Source organism: Doryrhamphus excisus, linkage group LG19, assembly GCF_037039965.1.
Source record: "Doryrhamphus excisus strain RoL-2023G ecotype Guam linkage group LG19, RoL_Dexc_Guam_v1.1, whole genome shotgun sequence".
Taxonomy (NCBI): Eukaryota; Metazoa; Chordata; class Actinopteri; order Syngnathiformes; family Syngnathidae; genus Doryrhamphus; species Doryrhamphus excisus.
The window spans coordinates 6683652-6705569 of NC_136375.1; the positions used below are offsets into that span (position 1 = coordinate 6683652).

At 50.1% G+C, this 21918-nt stretch overlaps 6 protein-coding genes across 10 annotated transcripts; 2 read left to right on the forward strand and 4 right to left on the reverse strand.

Annotated features, from left to right (window-relative positions):
- Window positions 1-409: 409 nt before the first annotated feature.
- On the reverse strand, window positions 410-2186 carry marchf5l (membrane-associated ring finger (C3HC4) 5, like). 4 transcript variants are annotated; one of them, XM_058056946.2, is made up of 7 exons: window positions 2083-2154; window positions 1809-1871; window positions 1490-1692; window positions 1290-1420; window positions 1057-1222; window positions 823-977; window positions 410-753 (listed from the first exon to the last, which is right to left on the reverse strand). In XM_058056946.2, exons 2-7 carry the CDS (start codon window positions 1835-1837, stop codon window positions 619-621), a joined length of 819 nt encoding a protein of 272 aa, XP_057912929.2. In that variant the 5' UTR covers window positions 1838-1871; window positions 2083-2154; the 3' UTR covers window positions 410-618. The 4 variants fall into 4 exon arrangements, with proteins under 4 accessions (XP_057912929.2, XP_057912926.2, XP_078655362.1 ...); XM_058056943.2 differs by having other exon boundaries at window positions 2035-2104; XM_058056944.2 differs by having other exon boundaries at window positions 415-753; window positions 2054-2186.
- Window positions 2187-2842: 656 nt separating this feature from the next.
- actr1b (actin related protein 1B) lies at window positions 2843-7169 on the forward strand. Its single transcript, XM_058056539.2, has 11 exons — window positions 2843-3043; window positions 3615-3679; window positions 3763-3838; window positions 3964-4089; window positions 4169-4293; window positions 5659-5875; window positions 5950-6042; window positions 6119-6293; window positions 6373-6434; window positions 6505-6545; window positions 6618-7169. Exons 1-11 carry the CDS (start codon window positions 2996-2998, stop codon window positions 6718-6720), a joined length of 1131 nt encoding a protein of 376 aa, XP_057912522.1. The 5' UTR covers window positions 2843-2995; the 3' UTR covers window positions 6721-7169.
- Window positions 7170-7652: 483 nt separating this feature from the next.
- Window positions 7653-8668, reverse strand: LOC131106967 (cytochrome c oxidase subunit 5B, mitochondrial-like). Its single transcript, XM_058056540.2, has 4 exons — window positions 8505-8668; window positions 8274-8344; window positions 8094-8193; window positions 7653-8009 (listed from the first exon to the last, which is right to left on the reverse strand). Exons 1-4 carry the CDS (start codon window positions 8656-8658, stop codon window positions 7897-7899), a joined length of 438 nt encoding a protein of 145 aa, XP_057912523.2. The 5' UTR covers window positions 8659-8668; the 3' UTR covers window positions 7653-7896.
- A 1745-nt stretch (window positions 8669-10413) lies between these two features.
- On the reverse strand, window positions 10414-12021 carry LOC131106897 (cytochrome c oxidase subunit 5B, mitochondrial). The gene is made up of 4 exons (XM_058056406.2): window positions 11855-12021; window positions 11028-11098; window positions 10848-10947; window positions 10414-10751 (listed from the first exon to the last, which is right to left on the reverse strand). Exons 1-4 carry the CDS (start codon window positions 11949-11951, stop codon window positions 10639-10641), a joined length of 381 nt encoding a protein of 126 aa, XP_057912389.2. The 5' UTR covers window positions 11952-12021; the 3' UTR covers window positions 10414-10638.
- A 257-nt stretch (window positions 12022-12278) lies between these two features.
- On the reverse strand, window positions 12279-17200 carry dbnla (drebrin-like a). Its single transcript, XM_058056401.2, has 14 exons — window positions 16864-17200; window positions 16733-16788; window positions 16553-16665; window positions 16390-16464; window positions 15246-15389; window positions 15100-15177; window positions 14868-15019; window positions 14621-14675; window positions 13646-13711; window positions 13456-13567; window positions 13108-13377; window positions 12804-13021; window positions 12521-12581; window positions 12279-12447 (listed from the first exon to the last, which is right to left on the reverse strand). Exons 1-14 carry the CDS (start codon window positions 16944-16946, stop codon window positions 12311-12313), a joined length of 1620 nt encoding a protein of 539 aa, XP_057912384.2. The 5' UTR covers window positions 16947-17200; the 3' UTR covers window positions 12279-12310.
- Window positions 17201-18478: 1278 nt separating this feature from the next.
- On the forward strand, window positions 18479-21906 carry tcf7l1a (transcription factor 7 like 1a). 2 transcript variants are annotated; one of them, XM_078799025.1, is made up of 12 exons: window positions 18479-19304; window positions 19365-19434; window positions 19663-19790; window positions 19988-20050; window positions 20120-20225; window positions 20298-20379; window positions 20456-20530; window positions 20600-20704; window positions 20772-20937; window positions 21013-21120; window positions 21188-21236; window positions 21305-21906. In XM_078799025.1, exons 1-12 carry the CDS (start codon window positions 19125-19127, stop codon window positions 21748-21750), a joined length of 1578 nt encoding a protein of 525 aa, XP_078655151.1. In that variant the 5' UTR covers window positions 18479-19124; the 3' UTR covers window positions 21751-21906. The 2 variants fall into 2 exon arrangements, with proteins under 2 accessions (XP_078655151.1, XP_057912385.2); XM_058056402.2 differs by having other exon boundaries at window positions 18481-19304; window positions 19973-20050.
- Window positions 21907-21918: the final 12 nt, after the last annotated feature.

The following is a 21918-nucleotide window of genomic DNA, read 5'->3' on the forward strand; positions in this document are numbered from 1 at the left end:
CACGTCACATCACACATAAAAATTGTAACAAGCGCCAATGAGTCACATGGTGGTTGTGATGATGCGTGTTGCCATGGTAACTCTGGGTACTTGTGGTCTTCAAACCAGACTGACCCTTGTTGTCTTGTCTGATGGCGACGTCATCAGTACTGTTTAGTACAGGGGTCAGCAACACACGGCCCCAGGGACGTGACTAAAACTCCTGCTCGTGTTTCCCTGAAGGACTTCACTTGTCATCGTTATGGCCCCATTATTGTGTGAGATCTTTCAATCTACAAGATCTGCAAGATCTGGCGACACCCGGTGGCCAATGTAGAAAACTACATTGACAAGTTGAACCTTTTTACTTCTTTTAGCCATTTTAACGCTTGAAAATGCTTCATTTAGGCCAAGAATACGTACAACTTGCTTACGCATGCATTAAATCCCAGCAAACAATGATGTGGCTGACATTTCTAAAAATTTTATTCACCACATCTGAAATAAAGTGTGAAGTCAATGGAGGACCAGTCACATCCCCCCCAAGCACATGAATAATACATCTCACAGAGATGCATTCAGCCACACACAGGTACCCGTGTGCTATTTCCATAGAAGCAGGTCCACTTCCTGGCGGGCTCATGGTGGACCCGAGGTGTCCCGGGTGTCGTGGTCAGGGTAGTCCAGGACATGTCGCTTGGCCTGCAGGACGTGCTGCTGGTGTTTCAGGTACACCTTGAACGAGCCCTTCAGCAGCACGAAGGTGACGCCACCCTGTCGGAGGGAGGACCACAGTGAGTCGTCGCTGTTACTGTAAAATGTCAATCAGGTGGGTGGAGTCACCAGGATGCTCTGCTGAAGGTTGGAGGTCACTCGTCGGAAGAGAAGACGTCCAAGCAGACTGGAGATCCACGGCAGGACCAGAGCACCACACAGAGTACGAGACACAGACAGGTGGTCTCCTGGTGCAGCCAGGGGGGGCAGGTGGCTGCTCACGCCTACATGACAACAGCAGCACACGAGTAAAACATTTGGCTGGTTCCATGAGGGTGTGTGTGTGTGTGTGTGTGTGTGTACCACGTTGTTGCTGGCAGGAGTATCTGAGCCACAGCCTGACCAGGAAGTCCTCCCAACGGACCATCTTCCCCAGGACCAGAATAACAGGGATGGTGGGCAGGCCCATGAGTAAGAAGAATGGGTCGGCACGCTCCATCATGTTCAAACCTTTCTTGTGTCCTACAACCTGGACACAACAACACAGTGAGAAGAACACACGCACTACTTCCTGCGCTCAAACCGTCTCCCCACACCTGCATGACAGTCACAGCGCCATACGTGACGGCAGACCAGTACGCCGTCCCCACCAGCATGCCAAAGGCGGCGAGCGGACTGGCCCGTGACAGCGCTCGGTCCAGCTGCTGAAGGAAGTAGACCAGCGGACCTGAAGGCAACACAATCACTACAGCAGCTCTCCACGTCAAAGCCACCAGAAGACCACCTTCTCACGCACCCATCTTTGGGAAGACGATGCGGTACCGTGTGCCACACTGAGGACAGGTTCCGCCGTCGCCGTCGCTTCCTCTCTGCTTCTCATCCAACCAACGCTGAAGACACGACTGATGGATCCATTTGGTGCAACCTTTACACCTGCAGGGACTCACCCACTCCGCACGGCGGTCGTCGCTCTCGCTTGCAAAACACACCCAACAGTGTCTGACACACAATGAGGACATCACAGGTCAAGGGTCATCGTATGCTTGTACAGGAAGTTGACATCAAGCTTTCATTTTTGCTCTGAGTAAAAATGAAACTTCAGGAGCTGGTCTTACTTCTCCAGCTGCACCTCAGCAAGAGCCATGGTATTTTTCCTCTTAATGTAACCATGGAAGCATCTGATGAATGAAACGTAGCAACGTATTACGCTTTAATAAGCCACATTACCGCGAAGGTTAACTTCAAAGTGCCATGCTAACTAAGCTACTTCTACTCAGCTAAGCTACGGTGACAAGCTAAACGAGCGCCCTCCGTAGTTCACGATGTCAGCTCAAAACACACCTCTGTGGACACAACTTACCTTCAAATGAAAGTAATTTGAAGTTTTACACAATTTGTCATGAATTCATGTCGACCAGTGACTCGATGTTTGCTTTTTGTGTGAGCTTCACGGACTTTCCTGACAAGACACGCCCGCTTTTCGTTGCTTTGTTCTGATTGGCCGAAAGGGATGTTCATGGCACAAGGAAAGTGTAGGAGATTGGAGTGTCAGGCTTCAGAGTCGATATGGATGATGGATAATTCACTCATTCATTTTCTACCGCTTATCGCGGGGGTGCTAGAGCCTATCCCGGCTGCCTTCTGGCGAGAGGCGGGGTACACCCTGGACTGGTGGCCAGCCAATCACAGGGCACATATAAACAAACAACCATTCACAGTCGACAATTAACCTAGCATGTTTTTGGAATGGGGGAGTCCCCGGGGAGAACATGCAAACTCCACACAAAGAATTGGAATTGGAATTGAACTCGGGTCTCCTAGCTGTGTGGCCTGTGGAGCCCATGATGGATAATGTATAGTGATAATATAATTGACGCGGATTAGCCTCTAATCGTTGTGTCCTTTAAGACTGACAAATAATGTAATTCTAAAGCAAGCTCCAATTTGAAGCAAGTATCCTTACAGCCACAAATCAAACCAAAGGATTTCTGCTATTCTAGTGAGGATATAATTCCCCGAGTTCCACTGGGCAAACAAGTGAAATGCACGGTCTCTGATCCAAGTTCCAATTGCTTCTGACTCCTGTCTCACCCATGAGACGCCTCAATTTGGTTGGTTACACCGCCTGTCAATCACACTGCTGACGTGTTGTGGCGCTGGAGGGGCGGGACAGTCCGCAGTGAGGAGCCGCGGACTGCACAGTGACAGGGCGTCATTTACACACTTTTGACACAATTCACACTAAACTGGACGCAACACGCAGACGCATCCATAGACGCGCGCCCGGCCAATCTAGTCCGTCATGGAGTCCTATGACATCTTAGCTAATCAGCCTGTTGTGATCGATAATGTGAGTATGATGATGTCATTCATCCACACCCAAACCGAGACCGTCGCTTGCTAGCTGTTAGCTTAGCTTCGCTATTGTCTTGTAGCCAAGTCCAGCTTTGCTTACCAACACCCCGTCGTCCAAATATTCTACAGAAACCTTTTTATTTTCACTGTGAATAGATTGTTTGAATTCCGCCATTAGCATTAGCAAGAGTCGCAGCTAGCCGTGAGTGCGAGCCGGCTAGCTGAGGTGACAGAAGATAAATGTTAGCTTCTTTAGCTTCGGCACCAAAACATTTCCCTCCTCGCTGGTCATACGAGTTCATTATCTCCATTGTAACAAACATACAGCATGCTTCTAATGTGCACTATCTATTTGGTTGATGCTTATTTAAAGAGAACGTTCTCCGTGGTCTCCTTGGAGGGACATCACGCTGTCTTTACAGGACGGGACAAAGTGCTGTGTGTGTGTGTGGCCTCCAGCTGTGTCTCATGACCCTCCTCTCCTCTTCCCGGCACAGCTGATGTTCAAACTAGGGTGCACATTGATGCTAGCAGGTTTCTTCATATGTTGTCACGTGTCTCTGCAGGGTTCAGGGGTCATTAAGGCTGGTTTTGCTGGCGACCAGATCCCTAAATACTGTTTCCCTAACTAGTGAGTCTTCCTCGTCACCCTGAGCATGATGTTGTTATCCTTGGACTATTAACACACCCTATCAATGTGTGTGTGTGTGACAGTGTGGGGCGTCCCAAACATGTGCGTGTCATGGCGGGGGCCCTGGAGGGAGACCTGTTCATTGGGCCTAAAGCAGAGGTGGGTGTGTTTGTATGAACATGGATGTCATCCACGTCTCATCCTATTCCATTGTAATGACAAGACACGCCTCCCTCCTGGAGAAATACATGTTGGACTCAAGTGTGTGTGTGTGTGTGAGACAGGAACATCGTGGTCTTCTGTCGGTGCGCTATCCCATGGAGCACGGCATCGTGAAGGACTGGAATGACATGGAGAGGATCTGGCAGTACGTTTACTCCAAGGAGCAGCTGCAGACCTTCTCAGAGGAGGTCAGAGTCGTCTTCTTATTGCTCTTCTGTGATGACGTCATGGGCTGATTGGCATAATCATTGTGTGTGTGTGTACCAGCATCCAGTTCTACTGACGGAGGCTCCTCTCAATCCCACCGTCAACCGAGAGAAGGCAGCGGAGGTGTTCTTTGAGACCTTCAACGTTCCCGCTCTCGCCATCTCCATGCAGGCAGTTCTCAGCTTGTAAGTACCACCTGACATCTTCCTGGCGTCTTCCTAGCATATTCCTAGCACCACTAAGCACCTGGTATCTTCCTAGCATCTTTCTAGCACCACTAAGCACCTGGTATCTTCATAGTGTCTTCTGAGCATATTCCTAGCACCACTAAGCACCTGGTATCTTCCTAACGTCTTCCTAGCATTTTCCTAGTATCTTCCTAGCATCTTCCTGGTACCACTAAGCACCTGGTATCTTCCTAGCATCTTCATAGCATCTTCCCAGCACCACTAAGCACCTGGGATCTTCCTAACGTCTTCCTAGCATTTTCCTAGTATCTTGCTAGCATCTTCCTGGCACCACTAAGCACCTGGTATCTTCCTAGCATCTTTTTAGCATCTGGTATCTTCATAGCATCCTTGTAGCATCTTCTTGCCGTTATCCTGGTATCTTTTATATCCTGGCGTTATATTATGGGAATTAAGTCATAATCTTATGGGAATAAAATCACTATGGGAATAAAGTCATAAACCTATGGTAGGGCTGGGCGTTATCGATCAAACTCATATCCTGGAATATTTAGGTTGAATATCCATATATGATATATATCCCAATATTTTTCAATTGTAAATAATTAAAATGTAAACAATCTTTTACAAAATAGTATATTTTATTTTCTAAATAAATCTAGAAGAAGTTCAATCTAATGTTGAATCTTCAGTGCAATCGTGCTGGACTCTGTCTCTGTGGCCAGGTTAGCGCTGTTAGCACTTCCATCTCACGTTCCCATGACGACAGACGGTAAACATGGTTGATACCGTCTTTACCCAGCAACCTTTATACGTCTTTTTCGCTGTTCACCCCCACTATGCTGCCTCTCCTCCTCTGTATCTCCATGGGGATATCCCATCATTGGGCGTAGCGAAGGGATGCTAACAGCCACTCCCAAGTGTCAACAATGGAGCAAGCGACAAGCTACAAACGTAACAAGATGAACATCCATAGCTGCACACTTGCTATGGCACCAAAACAAAAAGGAAGTCATAAATAAACACCACGAAATACTAAAAATGCTGCAGGAGACACGGAGCTAACTAACTAGTTGTAACTAGCTTGTACTCGGGCGGCGCCATCTTGAAACATGATACCTCTGCATCAAATCCATTCTATATCCATAGGAATGATATGTCCTGCTTAACAGAAATATACATATTTGAAAATATCCATACATGGCACAGCCCTGTCTAATTGGAATAAAGCCATATGGAATGGGAATAAAGCCCTGATTGAATGGGAATAGTGGAGATCAAATCAGCCAAAGTGTAATAAAAGAATATATGAATACTGTATGCGATGCTGATGTACAGATGCACTGTGTGACCCCCCCCCAGGTACGCCACAGGACGCACCACGGGCGTGGTGTTGGACTCGGGAGACGGCGTGACCCACGTGGTGCCCATCTACGAGGGCTTCGCCATCCCACACACCATCATGCGGGTGGACATCGCTGGCAGGGATGTGTCCAGATTCCTGCGTCTTCTCCTGCGCAAGGAGGGCTACAACTTCAACACGTCCGCAGAGTTTGAGGTGGTGCGCACCATCAAGGAGGTGAGTGGGGCCAGGGGGCTAGGGTGGGGTGCGCGCTTGTGTCATGATGCGCCTCACACTACGTTGTCCACCAGAGGGCGTGCTACCTGTCACTAAACCCCCAGAAAGATGAGACGCTGGACACGGAGAAGGCTCAGTACGTCCTTCCAGACGGGAGCACCTTGAACGTGAGTACGCTTCTCTCTCTCTCTCGGCCAAACTCCGCCCCCTCCTGTTGTGACGGCGGCCTACTGTTGCGTTCAGATCGGACCAGCCCGCTTCCGCGCCCCAGAGCTGCTCTTCAGGCCCGACCTGGTGGGCGACGAGAGCCAAGGCATTCACGAGATTCTGGCCTACGCCATCCAGAGGTCAGACATGGACCTGCGGCGTACGCTCTTTTCCACCATCGTGCTGTGTGGGGGTTCCACGCTCATCAAAGGTGGGTGTGGCCACATGGGCAGGCGGGCGGGCGGGTGGTCGGGCGGCGGCGCTTGTGACTCTTGTATCGCCCGCTTCAGGCTTTGGAGAGAGACTACTAACAGAAGTCAAGAAGCTGGCGCCTAAAGACGTCAAGATCAAGGTGGGTACACATGCACACGCACGTGCACACACACACACACACACACTCACTGGTTGTTGTGTGTGTGCAGATCTCCGCCCCCCAGGAGCGACTCTATTCCAACTGGATCGGGTAGGTTTGGATTTTTTCATGAGTAACCTGGAATGACCGCCGGTCATGTGACCTTGTTGGCCCCACCCACAGAGGCTCCATCCTGGCATCGTTGGACACCTTCAAGAAGATGTGGGTGTCCAAGCGGGAATATGAAGAAGACAGAGCACGCGCCATCCACAGGAAGACCTTCTAGAACACCCCCCCTTCTGCTTTGGCCCCGCCCCTTCCCTTGCCACCCACGAAGGGGGGGGGGAATGGGCGACGCTCAGCCCGAGGACTCCTCCCAGTCTGGGGCCACGCCTCCTTTCTACGTGAAGGTGTACATTGTCACGCGTGTCAATAAAGTTTTTCTTTCTTTTGCTACGTATCCATTCCAAAGTCTTGGGACGCGTCATCAGAGGAGCACGTGTGGTTGATTGATGACCCGCAGCCATTGGAGGACACAGTTGAATATTTGTTGGAAAATGCAGCACTTGCCTGTTAGCGTTAGCATTAGCCTGGGGCGGTCACATGTCCATAACATGCCACACCCGGACGCCAGCAACAGCCAGGCTTCTTTTTTAAACGTGCACGGAGGAACGCTACTAACATCAACAAACTGTCATCATCGTTTTATGGAATAAATTCGTTCATGGCTGCTGCTCCAATGCTTCCTGCTTTTCATCAGCGCACCTCAACAACAATTTGTACTTGCAGACAGCCTCCCCTCCCCAACAGTTTTACTAGTATAAAGTTGAAATATCTGGGACAAAATATTAACCTTGGAATATTGTGAGCCAAGAAAGGTGCAATTTTTGGAATTAGCTGTTGGAATAATTGGAATAAAGTATTATGAATTGAAGTATAAAATGTTATGACAAGAATATTGAAATAAAATCCCAAAAAAAGGTCACAATTCAAGAATAAACTTGTAATATGAGGATGAAAATCATGTCATTTTAGAAGTATATTATGAGAAACACGTAAGAATAAGTCCAAATATGAATAGAATATTTTATGGTTAGAATTATATTTCTTTCTTTCAATAATTATACGGTAAAAATTGGCACATTTTGGACATAACACATGGTGATTAATCATGATTAATTCACATGAAAACTAGAAATACACCACAGGAAGGTCCACTAGAGGTCTGACAAGCTTTTATTTCTTTTCATTCAAGTAAAGGCCCTTTTCCAGGACCCCCCCTTCCTCACATTGGACCACGGAAGAACCACCTTTCCGTCCTAAGAAGAAGGACTGGTGGTGGTGATGATGAGGTCATCAGGTTGATCAAGTATAGAGAGAGAATGTGGGTGTCAAAAACAGGAAGGACAATGGAGTCAACGGGATGTTCCCAAAATACGCCGGCGTGCTTCTTGTTCCGGGTCTAGTGGGGGAGCTGGTGTGGGACCAGTTGGTAATGGGAACCGCACGACGGACAGCGCTGGGCCTCACCCTGGTGCAGCCAGAACCACACCACTGCCGTGTTGTCTTCCTCACCTGAACAACAACACACCACCGTATCCTAAAAATAGCATTTCCCCAAAACACACAACACTCATGCTAGTGAATAAAAGGACTTACACACACATCCCACAATCCTCTTGTTGGAGATGGAGGGAACCAGGTGAGGATCCGCTTTGGAACCGGCATACTCCTTTGGCTTCATCATGCTGTACGGGTCCTGCAACGCAACACGCAGTCACCTGTCACACAGGTTGAAGACGCCAGACGGCCAAGAATCGGCGTGTGAAGCCATCTTACCGAGCCTTCCTTCATGGCCTTCATGACTATCTTCTCCAGGCCGGTGGCTTGCTCCTCATCCGTGGGAATACCTCACACAGGAAGAAGAAATAGCGTTCCCTTCATGACGACGCCTGCCCGTGCTAATAATGCTAAAGCTAACGTCAACCTCACTTGCGGCGGACAAACCTTCTTCTGCTTCTATTTTTACCTCTTTGCTCTCGTTTTTCCCCGGTTGTATTCGGCACTCACCTCCAGCCGCCATGCTGCGGCTCAGTGTCGCTTCCCGCCCGGTCCGGCGGCTGACGGCGGCCCTGAAGGCCGAGCGGAGGAGTAACCTTGCCGCCATCTTGCGTCTCTGCGTCGCTACTCTATCCGTACCGGAAACACGATGACTTTTACGCATGCGCCGGACTGCCTGACTTCCTTCAGTCTGTCTTTTTTTTGTTGCAAGCTTCAATTGGACTAAACAGTACAAAGAGAATCACACGGACATAAAAGTACCTCTCTAGAATATTAACATAAATAAAAAAGAGAGAAAAAGAAAGTATGGGATGGATGACGCTTGAAAATAAAAAACTATAGAACACAGAAGAAAACATGTAAACAATAGAAAACATTACTTTCTTTGACCATGAAAACATACCATGGCAGGGTTTGGCTGACTTAAAAAATGCTAACATGCTACCACCTACCAACGGTGTCTGCTTGAACTCACATTCATTAAAATTGCAAAATAAAACTGCTAGCATGCCCATGTTATCATTACTAACATGCTGATGTTACCATGCTAACACCTAACATAATAGTGTCTACCAATGGAAAATTTCTAAAAATGCTATGCTAATATTACCATCCTTGCAACAATAACATGCTAACACCTAGCATGATATATCCATTAAAATAGCAAAAATGCAGTATGCTAACTTTAACACCTAGCATAAAGTGTTTGAATGAGGGCTGCCATAAATAATGTGTTAGAAGCGGTAACTAATTTATTTAATGAATTACATAAAGATTTAGTTAGCTTAATTAACGCATGTGCATCATGGCAGCCCATCGCTCTCTGTTCTGACAACAGACGACACAGTGTAGCTCCCCACAGAGTATGGGGCCTCTTTATAACTTCATTGAGAACTGAACCATCAACCGCAGTACAATTCAAACACCATTGATGTATCTCAACTCGAAAACAAACACTTCTTTAGTCCATTAGTCATCACAACACTTCCTTGCCAGACAGATTGGGAGATGCTTTCATGGACATCCTGAACATCACAACAACGTCTTTATGGTCGCTAACTGCTGAGCTAAGTTAGTCATTACCACTAATTCATGCTATTGTTAGCATGCTAACAGTGTGTTTAGTGTAGCGCTTACAGCGAAGATGTTATGTTGCTAACTGCTAGCTTTATAAACATTGCGTAGGGTAGATGGATATCATGAATTATTCCCAATAATATATAGTTAAAGTGAGAAGTGTGTATCAAAGTGGTCCATCCATCCATCAATTTTCCTCCACTTATCCGGGTCCGGGTCACGGGGGCAGTAGTCTCAGGGAAGCCCAGACTTCCCGGTCCCCGTCCACCTCCTCCAGTTCCACTGGGATGACACCAAGGCGTCTCCAGACCAGCTGTGAGACATAATCCCTCCAGCGTGTCCTAGGTCTACCGCGGGGCCTTTTCCCGGCAGGACCTCATTCCCAACCCAGAGGGAGCATGCCACCCTTTTCCGACTGAGAACCATGGCCTCTGATTTGGAGGTACTGAGTCTGATCCCAGAAGCTTCACACTCAGATGCAAACTGTCCCAGTAAACGCTGAAGGTCGCAGCCCAAAGAGGCCATAAGAACCACATCATCTGCAAATGGCAGGGATGAGATTCTAAGGCCCCCGAACTGGACTCCCTTAACACCTTGGCTGCGCCTAGAAATTCTGTCTATGAAAATTGTGAACAGAATCGGTGACAAAGGGCAGCCTTGGCGGAGGCCAACATTTACCGGAAACAGGCTCGACTTACTACTGGCAATGCGAACCCGACTACTGCCCCGTTTGTACAAGGACCAGATAGCACGTAGTAGCGCGCCACCAATCCCGTACTCCTGGAGTACTTCCTGTTTTGACAGGAATTGAAGCTGATTGAAGGAAGGAAAGCACGGCATGTCGAAGAAGTCAAAGGGACTTTATTGTTGGAATAAGAGGAGTGAGTGGAACATTGCAGAGGACGCAAGACATGCTGGACGCCAGCAAAGACTCACGACGACGATGATGATGAGGTCATCAGGTTGATCAAGTATAGAGAGAGAGAATGTGGGAGTCAAAAACAGGAAGGATAATGGAATCAGTGGGATGTTCCCAAAATACGCAGACGTGCTTCTTGTTCCGGGTCTAGTGGGGGAGCTGGTGTGGGACCAGTTGGTAATGGGAACCGCACGACGGACAGCGCTGGGCCTCGCCCTGGTGGAGCCAGAACCACACCACGGCCGTGTTGTCTTCCTCACCTGAACAACAACAACAACAACAACAACAAACCGAATCCTGAAAATAGCATTTCCCCAAAACACACAGCACTCATGCTAGTGAATAAAAGGACTTACACACACATCCCACAATCCTCTTGTTGGAGATGGAGGGAACCAGGTGAGGATCCGCTTTGGAACCGGCGTACTCCTTTGGCTTCATCATGCTGTATGGGTCCTGCAACGCAACACGCAGTCACCTGTCACACAGGATGAAGACGCCAGACGGCCAAGAATCGGCGTGTGAAGCCATCTTACCGAGCCTTCCTTCATGGCCTTCATGACTATCTTCTCCAGGCCGGTGGCTTGCTCCTCATCCGTGGGAATACCTCACACAGGAAGAAGAAATAGCGTTCCCTTCATGACGACGCCCAATGACTTCCTTTCATGTGGATGTTGGCGTGCTCAGGTAAAATGCGTTGAGTCAGCTTTTACTCCCCAATTTATTTATCTACAAACTAATATGATTTGTAGAAACAATACCATTAACAGTTATTTATTAAAAGGAGTTGAATGATCGGTTATTATGACTTATTTACATGTTTATCACAATAGTGTCCAGTCCTATTGTTACACACAAAAATGACGCCGCAGGTCCATAATGCACTGAGCGATCACGTGCCATTCCGAGCCCTGTCAGCCAAGCTTTCAGAAGCGGGCACGCATGCGCGGTTCGCTATTTTGGCCAAGGAAAGTCTATTTTCTTTTTAAATAAACGCTCGTCATACTTCTGTACTTCTCCATACGTATCAGTACTTTTTCAACATCCTGAGCACACCCAACATTGCCGTGATAATTTGTCACAATAATCGTTATGTTCCATTTCGTTACATTCCCGTCTGTCATGTAACTTTGTTCGGCATATTCAACACAAATAAAACCACAAACAACCCAACCGATGTCCTCCATATAAGCAAAGCCACTAGAGTGTTTTGTAATGCGCCTAAATATATATTAGTGGCATTAACAATACTAATAATAGCGATGTGTTTCTTCCTGCGTCCTTGCGGCGGGCAAACCTGCTTCTATTTTATTGTCGGGTATTTCGTTTGGGTTTTTTCCTGGTTTTGTGGTTCGGGACTCACCTCCAGCAGCCATGCTGCGGCTCAGTGTCGGTACCGGACCGGGCCGGCGGCTCACGGCCACCCTGAGGGCTGAACGGAGGAGTAACCTTGCCGCCATTGTGCTTCTCCTTCTTCCCTTGACGGTCGCGATGCCGTGACGTCACGTCAGTGAAACTTGGTGCTTATTGATGACGTCATATATGTATATGTATGTACATATATATTATTTTTTTCCCGTTGACATAAACAGACTGCATGGAGTGGGTTTGTCCACTGCTGCAATACGTGTACAACACCGCCATATTGGATGGGGCAAGGCTGCACTGTAAATGAATGCAAGTCAATGTACTGACTTTCATAAAGCACCTTTCTACAAAGAAATGCATGTTAATTCCTCTGCTTTATACATTCACACATACTTGGGTGAATTACTTGAGTGTTTACGTGATGCCAAACCACAGTTTATTAGGACAATCTCTACAAGAGTTCTACGTAATTGGCGGGAAACATTCCGTACCGGCCGTCCGGGCCGTACCCTCGCCACCAGCCTTCATCCACCATCTCGATCCTCGTGATGATGTCATCAGGGTCAAAGGTGATCTCTGTGTCATCAGCTGCGGAACAGTTGACCATGTTTCATTTCTTAACATTCCACGTGTGTGTGTGTGTGTGTGTGCGTGCACGCACCCGCCTGGTAGTCGTACACAGCCTTGGCACAAATGTTGGGTCCTCCATCGTTAGCCTCAGCCTACAGGTGAACATAAAACATGGCTGGATGGAAGGTAGATAGATGGAAAATACAAGGTAAAAAATACACGTTCATACATTCCTCAGCACAAAGTATTATTTCTGCATGAGACCACTTGTACTTTTTCTTGAAAGAAAGGAGAAGAAGAAAAAGACGTGAAGGATGGTCTGTGCTGACCCACCAGGGGGCAGCGCTGTTGCCGGCCTAACCACGCCCACTCACCGTGTTGTCATCATCGAAGTCTCGGTGCTCGTCGGCGGGCCACGGCACACTGTACACGACGTCACCCGCACCCGGAGGAACCGTCGCATCGGTAGGGGCGGGGGGTGAGAGTGTCTTGAGAAGGCCCCTGCCGAACGCCTCACCCGGGGGGGCTTCGTACATGTCCTCTTCGAACTCGTCCGACCAGTCGTCCTCCTCAGCCGCATACGCCGCTTCTGCTGTGCCACAAACGACATCTCCAATCAGCTCCTGAGCAGCCACGCTAACTGTAGCCTAGCTAGCCGCATGCACAAAACAAACAAACCTGACATGAGCCCCCGAGTGACGGTGGGCTCGCCGCCGCCGCCACCGTGCAAGTCGAAAGTGTGGGACGAGGTTGTGACAGGAGGAGACGAGGAGGGCGGAGTCCAAGAGCGCGGGTTGCTTTGGATCTCCAGGGGTTTCTGAAAGGGCGGTGTCCCAGGCCTCAGGTCGGTGGGAACCTCAAAGGGTTTCTGGGAAGGCGGCGTCTGGGGCCGCAGGATGGACTGACTCTCAAAGGGTTTCTGGGATAAAAACGGACTTTGCAGCTTCCCTGCCGGGCAAAGCCAAAGCATGAGTGTGTGCACATGTGCGCGTGATCGGTCACGTGACCCTCCACCCCAGCATTTACCCGCTCTGGGGGCGGACGGGGAGCGTCCGTAGTTGAGGTCCAAACTCTGCTCCCGCTGCTTGAAGACGTCTCGAGGGTTGATGGAGCGCTGGGAGATCACGGCCTTGGCCTCCTGAGGCCCAGGTCACATGACCAGTTAGACCAATCAGATGACAGTCACCTCGTTCAAGACGCCGCCCGTTACGCTCACATTTGCTGCGTGCACCGAAGCAGCCACGTTGGATCCCGTCCGTTTGTTCTCCTTTTCCTGCTGACTCTGCAACACAACGTAGCATCTTCACATCTTTCACACTTTTCTTTATCATACACTGGATAAACACATACTGCTACTACTACTACTACTGCTGCTGCTGCTAATACTACTACTGCTGCTACCACTGCTGCAGCAACTGCTGCTACTGCTTCTACTACTACCACTACTGCTACTGCTAATACTACTGCTGCTACCACTGCTGCTGCTGCTACTACTGCTGCGACTACTACTACTGCTGCTGCTGCTGTTGCTGCTGCTATTGCTGCTACTACTACTACTACTACTGCTGCTGCTACTGCTACTGCTACTGCTACTGCTACTGCTACTGCTACTGCTACTGCTACTGCTACTGCTACTGCTACTGCTACTGCTTCGACTTCTTAGCATGTACCCACTCTCGTATTCACACATTTATCATACACTTATTCACTCAAAAGTGTTATTACGAAAGTGCACTTATACACTGAAAAGACAAAGCTTAATTATGCATGTGCACTTATTCACTCCATAGATTAAGTGTAAGTATGCAAGTGCACTTCTGTACTCATAAAATAAGTGCAAGTATCAGACTAAGTGCAGACGAAGTGTAAGTACCCAAGTACAGTTATGCAGTCAATGCAAGTAATCAAGTACACTTTTGATCAACAAAGTGGAAGCACCCGAGTACACTTGCAACTAAAGGCAAGTATACGTAAGTATGCAAGTGCACTTATGCACTCAAAAGACTAAGTGTAAGTACACCAGTGCACTTATGAGCCAAGGCCTTAGTGTAAGTGTAAGTAAGCAAGGGCACTTACACACTGAAAAATAGACTAGAAGAGTGTGTACTGCAGGACACTTAATTATGTGCTAAAAGAGGAAGCAGTGCAGTAGCAAGGCAGTACTCGTGGAAGTAAGAGAACGCTTGCTCACCCGCCGCTCTTCTTCTCTCTCCCTGTCTTCTTCTTCTCTTTGTTTCTGGAGCGTCCTGTCAACACAGACAGCTCTTTGATTGATTGACACATGTCATGTTTGGAACGAACGCCCGTGCTGACATGGTGCCGCTGTCCCAAATCCATCAGCGTCCCGCCACACTTATCCGAATGACCATCACACATACACCCCCCCCCCCCCCAGCCAAGATGGCTGTACCATTGTAGCAGATGAGGGTGCGGCCCACCTTTGCTGGTCGATGAGCGCCGCCCTCTCGTGGACTCTCCTGTCTCTGTCCTTGGTCTGTTTCTCCTCTGCGTCCCTCCTCTCCTTGTCCAGGTGTTGCCTCTGGAGCTCCGCCTTCGTCACCTCCTGCTGCCGCCGCGCCTCCTCCTCCCTCTGAGCATGACACACACATGGAAGAAATGGAGCTACTGCAGGTAAGTATGCAAGTGCACCAATTGAGACACGCCCCCTACCTGAGCTTGGACCCAAAAAGCGTCTTTGTCGATTTGTTGGATTTCCTCCACTGCGTTTGTTTTGTGGTAAACGGAACCCTGAGACACCAAGACGGACCTGATGAGAACATCTGGAATATTCCTTTTGTGTGTGTGTGTGTCCTCACCACAGGTCCTGAGGGAACATCTCCATACTGCTGTGTTGTTTTGTGGAAGCTGTAGTTGGCTCCTGATGCTTTGGACACTTTAGACAAGATCACGTCTGGCTCCACATCGTCCTCATCACGAGCGTTGATGGTCACATGGGCCCCCTGTGCACGCACGCACACACACACGTGCCCTCAGTTGGTGCACTTGCATACTTACACTTAGTCTTGACAGTGAAAAGTACATCAACATGCAATATGCCGTCAAAACGTAGTCAACCCGTAGTCAACCAGTAGTGGAAGTATGCAAGTGTGCACTAAAAGACCAAGTGTTAGTACCCATGTGTGCACTAGTGCACTAAGGGTGTAAGCACCCACTTCTCTCACCCACTGCTCTGAAGGATTTAGTGTAAACATGCAGGTGAATTTATACACTGAAAGACTAAATGTAAGCACACAAGTGCACTTTTGCTCCAAAAGACCAAATGTAACCCTATCTAAGTGTACTTATGTGTTAAAACACTAAATGTAGGTACCCAAGTGCACTTATATTTTAAGGGCTCAGTGCTAAGGTGTAAGGACTAATGTCTAAGGAATAAGGTCTAAGGAGTCAGGACTAAGGTCTCAGGTCTAGGTGCTAAGGGCTCAGGGCTAAGGTCTAAGTGCTAAGGACTGAGGTCTCAGGGCTAAGGTCTAAGGGACTCAGTGCTAAGGTCTGAGGACTAAGGTCTAAGTGCTAAGGTCTCAGGACTAAGGTCTCAGGACTAAGGTCTAATGGGCTCAGGACTCAGTGCTAAGGTCCAACGACTAAGGTCTCAGGGCTAAGGACTAAGGTCTCAGGGCTAAGGTCTAAGTGCTAAGGTCTAAGGGGCTCAGGACTCAGTGCTAAGGTTCAACGACTAAGGTCTAAGGACTAAGGTCTAAGTGCTAAGGACTAAGTGCTAAGGTCTAAGAGCTCAGGACTCAGTGCTGAGGTGTAAGGACTAAGGTCTAAGGACTAAGGTCTCAGGGCTAAGGTCTAAGTGCTAAGGGATGTACAGGCCTGGGTTGGGGGACATCAGTGCACTGAGAGGAAGTAAGTGGGTATAGAGTAGCATAGCATAGTGTAGTGGAAGCGCACTGAGGCAAATGCTCCTCTTGAGTAAGTGGAGGAAGTGAGCATCACCTTGAGGAAGTTGGCGACTGAAGTCAGGTGATTGGCACACATTCCTTTACGGGAGTCCTTCACACCCTCACCTGTCTGAGGCACAACACACACACCTTGTATGCTGCGTGCGGGTCTGTATACTGGTACAGTGCGTACGTGTCATCGGTGTGGTGCGCCCTACCCAGTTGACGAGGACGTATTTGGGCAGCCCAGAGTTGGGGTCCTGCACCCGACAGAAGGCGTACATCACCTTCCCGCTGCTCAGCTCCTCCACCATCTCCTCCAAACCCCCACCTGCACATACACACACACGGATGGAAGGTCGTGTGTGTGACACTGAGTGTCACCTGACTGCTCTCACCTCCTTTTCCCGCCACTCGGATGGTGCTGCTGTTGCCCTCGTAGGTGAACAAAGCCCTGACACACGCACACACACACACACACGTTACAGGTTGCGGTGCAGCAGGAAGTTGGCCATGGTGTCTTGCTGACCAGTTTGTGTCGGAGCGGCCGTCCACCACGTCCTTGTAGGCGGCCATCAGCTCGGCGCCGTTCTTGCTCAGGTTGACGGCCATGTCGCTTGCTGCTGGAAGACGAGATGCTGCTCTTCCCGATGCCGACTGAAATGTCCCTTCCAGACCGACCCGTTTGGGGAGAACCTGATGGGCCGCATTCCCGGGCTGTCCGGGGCGTGTCCTTGCGTCACTGGTGAGGAGACTTGAGGCAAGTGTAATTACCCAAGTGTGCACTAAAAAGACTTAGTGTAAGTATACTGGTGCACTTACGCACACAAGATGTCCGGACACAAGTACACTTATGGGAACAAAAGACTTCAGTATAAGTATGCAAGTGCATGGCTATTAGTACACAAGTGCAGTTACGTACACTTAAGTGCACTCATGTCTACAAGAGACTTAGAATGCAAGTGCACTTATGAGTCAAAATATTTTGTGTAAGTAAATCTAAGTGCACTTATGCACACAAAAGACTTAAGTGTTAGTATGCGAGTGCATTTCTGCACCCAAAAATACCCAAGTGCACTTACACCATATTGTGGCATAATGGTAACCATGACAACCATCCACATAGTGATATATAATAACGATACAAACATCATGACAGGTCTAAGACCCTTTCATCCTTGTATGGTCTCATCCTTGTATGTTGTTGGACTCCCTTAGCCAATCCCTCCAAAGTTCGATTCTACATGTATGTAGTATGATCCTCAGATATTCTCGATGACTCTGTCCTCTGAACGTAGTCTTTGGACAGTCTTTGCGGCGTCCATCTGTGGTTTCTTATAATGATGGTTGTAAATTGGGAGGACTGGAAGATGATCATGATGTCCATCAACAGGCCACTAGCGGTCTTGTTACCAAAGTCTGTGGTGAATATATTGTCCATGAAGGTGGCACTTATGCACACATGACTATGAAAGTACACAAGTGCACTTACAAGATAAACGATCAGCATTAAGTGCATAAGGGCATTTATTCACACAAAAGACTAGAGGAAGTACACAAGTGCACTTATTCACACAAAAGACTAAGTCTAAGTACACAAGTAGACTTATTCACACAAAATACTATGTGTTAAGTACAAAAGTACACTTATTCACACAAAAGACTATGTGTTAAGTACATGAGTGCACTTACTCACCAAAAGACTAAGTGTAAGTGCACGAGCGCACTTACTCACACAAGACTTAGTGTAAGTACACAAGTGCGGCAGTTGACAAGCAGCCAACAGGCCTGAGGCAGCGGCCATGTTGTTTATCTCCATGAAGCATCCTTAATGACATGTTGACTTGTCATTGTATTCAAGGGTGGACTGACTTTTATTTACCTTCCTCTCGCTCGCTGTCACCTACATGTCAATACATTTTCATTTGTCATTATTTGTGGTTTTATGACATGAAAGAGTTGAATGCTGACAAAACTAGCTAAAGAAGGCTAGTCATGACGTAGGCAGAGAATGTATTTTCTCACACTTGGAGAAAAAAATGTTTTGTTTAGTTTTTTTTAAATCAGACTCTTCCCCCTCGACGGGCGGGCTCGCCAACCTGTTGTTCCTGATCCAGGATCAGCTGATCGGCCATGCCCGACAGCAGCAGGCGGAAGAAACAGACCCACGGTCAGCGGCGGGCCGGCGTCGCCGTGTTGTTCTTCTTGCGAACCCCGACCAGAAGCTCGTGCTTTGCTTCGCGTGTACACGGTCGCGTCCACGCGGCGAGTCACAATGCATCCCGCGGACGTGTGCGCGCTCCCGGGGACGCCGTGAGAGGTTCACGCGGCGTGAACAATGTAGGAAAGTAGACTTTTCTTCACGCGCTGGGACGTCAAATGCTCGCGATGGGAAGGAAACTTTTCACTCTGTCGCCTCGCGCTGTTTTCCATCTCCGGCGATGCTAACTCGCTGTTACTCGTTTGCGGTTTGCACCGCAGAAAGCAGCGCGTTTAAGTGAGGGCTTTTTAAAATCCAATCCTTGGAACAGGACTTGGTCCACACCTCGGGAATCCGAGCACATCGAGCAGCGGCGTCAGTGAACGCCGCAGGCAGCTAGCTGCTAGCTCCAACTGTTTCCAACACACTTTTTGGCCGTTTTACGACACCCTGACGAGAAAGTCAGCCGCCCGATGTCGTCGACGTTTGTCGTCGAATAAGACCGAGGCTAAAGTTAGCAGCTAGTCGAATTAGCTTGGCGGTGCTCGCTTGTTGTGAAAGTGTGCTGGCGTCGCGGCTAACTTGCTAGCATGCCGCAGCTGAGCGCCGCCGACGGCGAAGAAGACTTGGGCGCCAACGACGAGCTCCTCCGCTTCAAGGATGAAGGCGAGCACGACGACAAGACCAGCGTGGCCGCCGACAGAGACCTGGACGACGTCAAGTCCTCTCTTGTCAACGAGTCCGAAACCAACAGCGGCTCTGATTCGGAGGTGAGTGAGTGTAACTCGACAACTTTCCAACCCCGTGGACTTAACTGGCTGCGTGTGCAGGCGGACAGGCGAACCAGAGCCGAACCGGACGCGGCGAACCGGGCCAGGCAGAATCAGCTGTTTGGGGAAGGTACAGTCAAGTCGTTGAGCACAACCTGTCACCTTGTTGTTTACGTTGCTCGCGTCTCCATGGTGACCAGAAAACACCTCCAGGTCACGTGGTGGTCACCAAGCGAAGACCCCCGTGTTCATCTCACCAATACCACTTATTTTCCTCCACCTCACAATATTGTTTAGTTTGATTGGTCATCTTCCACCAACTAGCATGTCGAGCTAACTAGCGTGTTCCTTTGACCAGCGCTGAGGAGACAGCAGGCCGCAGGTCTCTTCCAGCCCCCCCCATACGTGGGTTACCCCTTCTTCATGATTCCAGACCTGTGCGGGTCGTACCTTGCCGGTGGAGGTCTGGCGGCAGGCGCGCGTGCGGTGAGTGGGCATGCACATGCTGGCGGGATTTTGACACTGACCTCCGACCTTGCCCATGAGGCAGCAGGGTTGCATGTACAGTCAAATGTGTAATGATGAGCTGGTGGGGCAATCGTAGTTGTTGTTGTTAGAGGCGTGTCTTTTGCATCCCAGCTAAACAAACATGGCCGCCATGTGTTCAGTATCTGCCCTTTCAGTGGCCCCTGTTGGATGCTCCAGGGAGGGCAGCCGTGAGAGACTCGGCCACGCCCACACACCTGGTGAGTACCTACTGATATCTGGTGGTCACATGACATCACTGCAGCCCCTCATGCGCGCATCGTGTGCAGTCCAGCGGCGCGCGCCCCCACATGGGTCACCTCCACCCTCTGCTGTCCTGCTGTCCCGAGGCCTTCTCGCCCCAAAGGGTTTCGCCAGGCTTCTCGCCCGATGCAGGTGAGCCATGGCCACTAGCCGCCTTGACTCCCACCTGCAAACGCGCTCACATGTGCACATGGTCGTCACCAGGTGCGTCCAGACCCCCGCACACCGCTTGCTACCCGGTCTCTCCTGGGGGCGTGGCTCAGATGCCTCCTACTTTTGATTGGTTGTGAGTACATTGTGTGAGTGAGTGAGTGTGTGTGTGTGTGTGCACTGTGACTGTGTGTGTGTGTGTGTGTGTGCAGGCAGGGTCAGCCCATGTACCCAATGGCAGGAGCCTTCTCACCCGCCGCCCTCGCCATGAGCACCTCCATGTCAAGGTGAGTGCTGTCAGGTAGCAAAGGACGGCAGCCATGTTCTTCTCTAACATTGTCGCGCGGTGATGTCAGTCTGGCGCCCAGCGGCTTCTCCCGTCTGGTGGCGAGCTCGCCGTCGTCCGTCTCCCACACCGCCGTGGTCGTCAAACGGGAGGCCGGAGAAGACAACTTGCTGAGGTAACGCTTCCGTGTCATGAGTGACTGGCCCACGGTGGCTGAACGTCCCTTTCCCGTGTTCCCGCAGGAAGTCGGCGGCCGACGCCGTACGGGAGAGCGGCAGCGAACAGAAGGCGCACATCAAGAAGCCGCTCAACGCCTTCATGCTCTTCATGAGGGAGGAGCGACCCAAAGTGGTGGCCCAGTGTCAAGTGAAGGAGAGCGCCACCATCAACCAGATACTGGGACAGCGGGTCAGTAGCGTGCGTGCGCATGCGTGTGTGTGTGTGTGTATACGTGCACGCTAACGGGTGCGTTCCTGTCCCCAGTGGCACTCGCTGTCCAAAGAGGAGCAGGCCAAATATTACGAGCTAGCCCGCAAGGAGCGCCTGCTGCACTCCCAGCTGTATCCCGGCTGGTCGGCCCGAGACAATTACGTGAGTACACGCCCACTTCCTGTTGGCTCTTCCTGCCTCTGCTGACGTCGCTGCTGCTCATGTGCAGGGGAAGAAGAAGAAGAGGAAGAAGACCAGGAGCGAAACGCACCAAGACGGTAAGATGGCGTGCTCACAGCGAGGCATGATGGTGGCACGCTAACCTGTGTTTTTTTTTTTCTTCCAGCGGACGGTTCATCACCCAAGCGAGCACACGTGTCGCCCGATGAGGCGCTGCATGTGCACGCTCTTCTCACGCACGCCCGCTCGCCACGCGCCCACCCTCACCTTTCACACCCGCACGCCGTCTCCCATCTCACGCACACGCACCTGTCCCAGGCCAGCCCCGCCTCCTCTGTGGACTCCCCGGCCACGCCCACCACCGCGCTGCCCTCGCCCGCCGCTCCGGCGCCGACGCACACGGAGCACACGCAGTCCTCGCACGGTGGCCGCGCCTCGCCGTACGCCGAGCAGCCGCTCGCCCTCACCACCAGACCGCCGCGCGGGATGCGCCCGCTCGCCCCGCCAGCGTCGTCCTCTGACACGCCCTCACCGCACAAGCCCCCTCCTCTGCCCTTTCGTGCCCCGCCCCCTTCCTCTTCCCAGCAGAGCAGAAGAGCCAATCAGGTGTGAGGAAAGACGTGTGCAGTACGAGTAAAGACTCCCGTGGTCAATATTTGACTTTGGCGCTCACGCGTGTCGGACTGTCGTGCTTTTGTAACGTTGGCTGCTTTTTCACGAAACACAAAGACTTTATTTACCCAAACTAATAAAACTTGATTCACTTCCTGTCGTCTCACG

Bases quoted from the DNA above. Each gene is read 5' to 3' on its own strand.
- marchf5l (XM_058056946.2), bottom strand. From the start codon at position 1,837: ATGGCTCTTGCTGAGGTGCAGCTGGAGAA. The intron at 1,421-1,489 runs GTGCGTGAGAAG...TGTTGCCTTCAG, and splicing joins CATCGTCTTCCCAAAGATGG to GTCCGCTGGTCTACTTCCTT. The intron at 754-822 runs GTGACTCCACCC...TCCCTCCGACAG, and splicing joins ACCTTCAGCAGAGCATCCTG to GGTGGCGTCACCTTCGTGCT.
- actr1b (XM_058056539.2), top strand. From the start codon at position 2,996: ATGGAGTCCTATGACATCTTAGCTAATCAGCCTGTTGTGATCGATAAT. The intron at 3,044-3,614 runs GTGAGTATGATG...GTGTCTCTGCAG, and splicing joins AGCCTGTTGTGATCGATAAT to GGTTCAGGGGTCATTAAGGC. The intron at 4,294-5,658 runs GTAAGTACCACC...ACCCCCCCCCAG, and splicing joins ATGCAGGCAGTTCTCAGCTT to GTACGCCACAGGACGCACCA.
- LOC131106967 (XM_058056540.2), bottom strand. From the start codon at position 8,658: ATGCGTAAAAGTCATCGTGTTTCCGGTACGGATAGAGTAGCGACGCAG. The intron at 8,194-8,273 runs GTAAGATGGCTT...GTTGCGTTGCAG, and splicing joins AGGCCATGAAGGAAGGCTCG to GACCCGTACAGCATGATGAA. The intron at 8,010-8,093 runs GTAAGTCCTTTT...GTTGTTGTTCAG, and splicing joins GAGGATTGTGGGATGTGTGT to GTGAGGAAGACAACACGGCA.
- LOC131106897 (XM_058056406.2), bottom strand. From the start codon at position 11,951: ATGGCGGCAAGGTTACTCCTCCGTTCAGCCCTCAGGGTGGCCGTGAGC. The intron at 11,099-11,854 runs GTGAGTCCCGAA...TTCCTGTGTGAG, and splicing joins CCGCAGCATGGCTGCTGGAG to GTATTCCCACGGATGAGGAG. The intron at 10,948-11,027 runs GTAAGATGGCTT...GTTGCGTTGCAG, and splicing joins AGGCCATGAAGGAAGGCTCG to GACCCATACAGCATGATGAA.
- dbnla (XM_058056401.2), bottom strand. From the start codon at position 16,946: ATGGCCGTCAACCTGAGCAAGAACGGCGCCGAGCTGATGGCCGCCTAC. The intron at 13,712-14,620 runs GTGAGCAAGCGT...GTTGTGTTGCAG, and splicing joins AGAGAGAAGAAGAGCGGCGG to AGTCAGCAGGAAAAGGAGAA. The intron at 13,378-13,455 runs GTAAATGCTGGG...TTTGCCCGGCAG, and splicing joins CCCGTCCGCCCCCAGAGCGG to GGAAGCTGCAAAGTCCGTTT.
- tcf7l1a (XM_058056402.2), top strand. From the start codon at position 19,125: ATGCCGCAGCTGAGCGCCGCCGACGGCGAAGAAGACTTGGGCGCCAAC. The intron at 20,705-20,771 runs GTAACGCTTCCG...GTGTTCCCGCAG, and splicing joins GGAGAAGACAACTTGCTGAG to GAAGTCGGCGGCCGACGCCG. The intron at 20,938-21,012 runs GTCAGTAGCGTG...TCCTGTCCCCAG, and splicing joins ACCAGATACTGGGACAGCGG to TGGCACTCGCTGTCCAAAGA.